This window comes from Gallinula chloropus (genome assembly GCF_964237585.1).
Source record: "Gallinula chloropus genome assembly, chromosome: 30".
Taxonomy (NCBI): Eukaryota; Metazoa; Chordata; class Aves; order Gruiformes; family Rallidae; genus Gallinula; species Gallinula chloropus.
The window spans coordinates 772,954-777,738 of NC_140115.1; the positions used below are offsets into that span (position 1 = coordinate 772,954).

The 4,785-nt window shown below is 49.9% G+C and overlaps 1 protein-coding gene across 1 annotated transcript; it reads left to right on the plus strand.

The window, feature by feature from the left end:
* Positions 1-619: 619 nt before the first annotated feature.
* On the plus strand, positions 620-2,815 carry LOC311202418 (olfactory receptor 14A16-like; the record flags this gene model as incomplete). The annotated part of the gene is made up of 2 exons (XM_084277007.1): positions 620-1,429; positions 2,759-2,815. The coding sequence occupies 2 exons, from the start codon at positions 620-622 to the stop codon at positions 2,813-2,815; spliced, it is 867 nt and encodes a 288-aa protein (XP_084133133.1).
* Between the last annotated feature and the right edge of the window lie 1,970 nt (positions 2,816-4,785).

The following is a 4,785-nucleotide window of genomic DNA, read 5'->3' on the forward strand; positions in this document are numbered from 1 at the left end:
TCCAGGGGAAGCTGCAGGCGGCAGAGCAATTGTCAGGGAGGGAGAAACAAGCAGCTCCTCCCAGGAATGCCATGGCAGTGTGGATTTGGGACGTCCTTGATATCCCCCCATGTGCGGACACTGATATTCTACAGGAATACCAGGGTGTGATCACAGAGCACCCAGCACAGGGCAGCTGAGTCCAGGGCTGATGGACAGAGCAGCTCTCCCCACTCTGCACTCAGGGAAACTTTTCACTGGCCCTGCAGCAGCAATGTCAGGCAGTTCTGACAGAAGAAACAGTCCTCAGTTGCAGTGAGGAGGAAAGCAAATCTCCAAAGCTCTGATCTTCCGTAGGTTAAAACTGGAGTGTCAGTGCTGAAAAGCTCATTCCTATCCACAGGGGATTTAGTCTGAGTTCACACCATCCTTCTATTTACTGACTGTTACCAGGCAGGACTGCGTTCTCAAGAGCCCACAGCTGACCCTCCTTAAGCCAGCACAAAAGGGACCTGCCAAAAGTCCTCCTGAATACAGAGAGTCAATGGGAATTGGAAGAGGTTTTCCTCCAAGATGATTTCCCTAACGACTCACTGTGCCTTTTCCTCCTCTGACAGGTCTCCACACTTGACAGCAGCAGATGTCCAACAGCAGCTCCATCAGCCAGTTCCTCCTCCTGCCCTTTGCAGACACAAGGGAGCTGCAGCTCCTGCACTTCTGGCTCTTCCTGGGCATCTACCTGGCTGCTCTCCTGGGCAATGGCCTCATCATCATCACCATAGCCTGTGACCACCACCTCCACACCCCCATGTACTTCTTCCTCCTCAACCTCTCTGTTCTTGACCTTGGCTGCATCTCCACCACTGTTCTCAAATCCATGGCCAATTCCTTGTGGGACACCAGGGCCATTTCCTACACAGGATGTGTGGCTCAAATCTTTTTCTTGGTATTTTTGTTCTCATCAGAGTTTTCTCTTCTCACTGTCATGGCCTATGACCGCTACGTTGCCATCTGCCACCCCCTGCACTACGGGACCCTCCTGGGCAGCAGAGCTTGTGTCCACATGGCAGCAGCTGCCTGGGCCAGTGGGTTTCTCAATGCTGTGCTGCACACAGCCAGTACATTTTCAGTGCCCCTGTGCCATGGCAATGCTGTTGACCAGTTCTTCTGTGAAATCCCCCAGATCCTCAAGCTCTCCTGCTCAGATGCCAACCTCAGGGAAACTGGAGTCCTTGTGGTTAGTTCCTGTTTAGTTTTCGGGTGTTTTGTGTTCATTGTGGTCTCCTATGTGCAGATCTTCAGGGTTGTGCTGGGGATCCCCTCGCAGCAGGGACGGCACAAAGCCTTTTCCACCTGCCTCCTTCACCTGACCGTGGTTTCCCTGTTTGCAACCACTACCGTGTTTGCCTACCTGAAGCCCCCCTCCATCTCCTCCCTATTTCTGGACCTGGTAGTGTCATTCCTTTACTCTGTGTTTCCACCAGCAGTGAACCCCCTCATCTACAGCATGAGGAACCAGGAGCTCAAGGATGCCGTGTGGAAACTGATGAGTGGATATTTTAAGCAGCAATAAATTGCTCATATCAATCACAATGTAGTCTCTATTTAGTAGGTTTTAATTTTCTGAATTATTTTTTTTTCCTTTTAGATTGTCTATATTATAATTACATGGTGCACATTAGTCCTATTCCTAACAGAGTATCTCTAGGTCTTCATTGCTCCAGACACAACGAAATGACAAAGTATGCACAATTTGCAGCATGTCTGCCTCCAAAGGGACACAATTTTTCCTTCTTTTATTTTATTATTATTTTTTTAAAATTTAAAAGCACCTCTTCTTCTCCTGAAACATTTGTCTACTTGTCTGGAGTGGCAATGCTTTCCTACAAGAGCAGAATGGGAATTACCAGTATTGGTACCCACGGCAGCAGAAGAAATACTAACCTTCCCCTTTACCTGTCTTACCTCCAGTCTGTCTCTTTCATCTCCATCATCATGCAGGTGTTTCCACCTCTCCTGATGATGTGGCCATGCCTAAGGACAGCTTTTCAGCAGACTAGATGGATGTGTCCTCACTGAATTCCACCTTCACTTGCTCTTTGGTCATTCAGATGCTGCTCAGTCTCCATTTCCTGCTTTGAGATTCAGAGAGTTGGAAAACATCCCATCTTTCAGAAGTCTAATGAACTGTTCTGTCAGCAAGTCAGTGTGTTGATAAGTGACCTTCCTATGTATCTGATTAAATCTGTTCTGGGAGAGAATCTCCTCTGAAAGCTGACCCCCTTCACACGCTGCTTGGCCGTAGCAGCAGCTGAGGAGAGAGATTTCATGGGTATTAAACTGTGTCATGTTGAACTGCTGTTTGTTGTCAGAGAAATCTGTCTGTGCCTGTGAGCACAGATGATGCCAGGAAAAGTGTTGGGAGTCCCAGGAGGCCAGTGAGGGAACTGCTGGGCTTGGGGAAGAGCAAGGTTCTCCATGCAGGTTTTGATCTGAACAGACTGCTTTTCCTGCCTGCCCAGATCTCCTTAAGACACCTCAGGACCAGCCCCCATTGCAGCATGCTGCTGAACTTTCTTCCATGATCTGAGATGTGACAGAAACATTTTTTCCTAAGACAAAGTCCTCCATGGTAAAACTCCTTTTAAATTTTCAACACTCAAATAAAACCTCTCCAGTTAGTCATACAATTCTTATTTTTTTAATTAAAATGTGTTGAAGAGCCATGGTTTTAAGGGATTTCTGGATGTTAATGAGCCCCATGGTGTCTTTTCTTCAGAGTCTACAGACCTCAAGATACCAAGAGGAGAATGAAGAAACTTCTCAAGAAGTTTAGTCAGGAGGAATGCCCAAAGCACCCTGAAGCACTCACAGGCCCCACTGGGAGCCATTCCTAACAAAGCCTCCCCAGGGGCTCGTTAGAGCAGACAACTGGAGGCCATGAGGACAAACCCAGGCAAAGCACAGGCAGCTCTGATGCTGAGGACACCCTGGCTGGGTCTGATGAAGCAGAAATGCCAAGTGCTGACCCCCAGCCCCTGGGCAGGGAGATCCTGACCCCCACCTGTGCCTAAGGGCTCTTCCTTGGGATGTGGGCAGTGTGACCCCATGGAAGGACAGGGGTTTAATACATGGTGTCCTCCCCTGGCATGGGTGCAAGGAGGTAATGATGCTCCATGGCCACGAGGACAATGTTTCTCCTCTGAGGCCTCTGTGTCAGGGCCATCAGCCACAGCCAAAGGGACCTTGTTTCTATCTGGCCCTTTCAGCCTGTTCAGCACCCTTGGCCATCTGTACCACAGTCCATCCTACAGTTCCCCACACCTGTGCCTGTGTCCCTGCAGGCACATTATCCCCTTCCCGACCATGTTCTCACCCCATGATGTCCCTGCCTGCACTGCTGTGTCTCCATCCTTGCCAGCTGTTCCCACAAACACAAACCCACCAGCTCATCCACACTTCCTCAAAGTGACATTTTACACCACAGCACTGCCCTCAGAATGACATTTCTTTATCCTCACGTCCACTCTGACCTTCAAAGCTACAGTTTCACCTTGACTTTCTTTCTTAGGTTCTTTCACTGTAGCACAATAGGGCTTCCCTCAGCCTCCCCTTCCCCAGGCTAAAGAAGCCCCGGGTCTCTCAGCCTCTCCACACAAGACCCCTGACTGTATCTGGTCAGACTTTCTGTGACCACGCGAGGGTTTCTCCACATTCCACCAGACTGGGGAGCCCCACACTGGGATTGACTGCTCCAGAGGTGTCTTCACTGGTGCTGAGTCCAGATGGACAAGAAGGGTCCTTGTCTGCGTGGCCACTCTCCTCCCAGTGCAGCCCAATGTGCTCATGGCCAGATTCCTGTTCAGCACCTCTGACTGCTATGGCATCTCCTGGAATGACCAAATTCTTCTCCCTGCAGCCTGTTCTCCACCTGTCATGTCTGAGCCTGTCTTGATGTGTGGGTGTTGTGCTGGAACCTTTTGTCATGGTTTTGTTCCAGTCAAGAGCTGGACATCAAGAGGCCACGTTCTCTCTGTGAGGATGATGTGGGCTGGGAGGGATTGGAGACAGGGGGAAGGGAGGGAAAATCAAACAATAAAAAATAGTAAATTATATCACACTGATGATGCCCAGTGCAGTTTCTCACCAAACCACACAGCTCAGGCCCTACAGCTCAGAGCCCTGCGCTCCTCCCCCCCACCAGCCCCCTTTATGCTGAGCTTGATGGAATTGGCATGGAATACCCTCTTTGGCCAGTTTTAGGTCACCTGTGCAGGTTTGTCGAGGTCTTTTTGAAGGGAAACTCCATCTTTTTAATGGTCCACATGTGCTTGCAGGTGTCTCTCCAACTTGTGGTGCCTCCAGTGAAATGGCAGCAATAGGTGTTAGAGACCCTGGGACTCCATTGCTGGACGTTCAGCATGTTCCATGTTGGACTATGGAAGAGCCTGATAATGACCGCTGGCACTGTTAGGACTGTTCCCTTGGCTGGGAATTCATGATTCTCAAGGTTTATGGGGCTGCTTGTGTACTCCTGGGGAAGTTTCAGGCCAGGAACGTCTGTCTCCCTCACAACTTTTTGCTTGGGACGTACTGCTGGACGTTTAACAGGTTGGAAGGTGGGTGCTGGTATAGCTGGAACATATAGCACCATATTACTACCCTGAACCTCCCCTTTTCCCCCACAGATTCACCCATATCCACCCCCAGAAGCCTTGTACAACATCCTCACACCCCTCCCATCACGCATGGGTGCCCCCACAATTAACCCTCCCAGCACCCCTGGTGGATCCCCAAAACCTAATT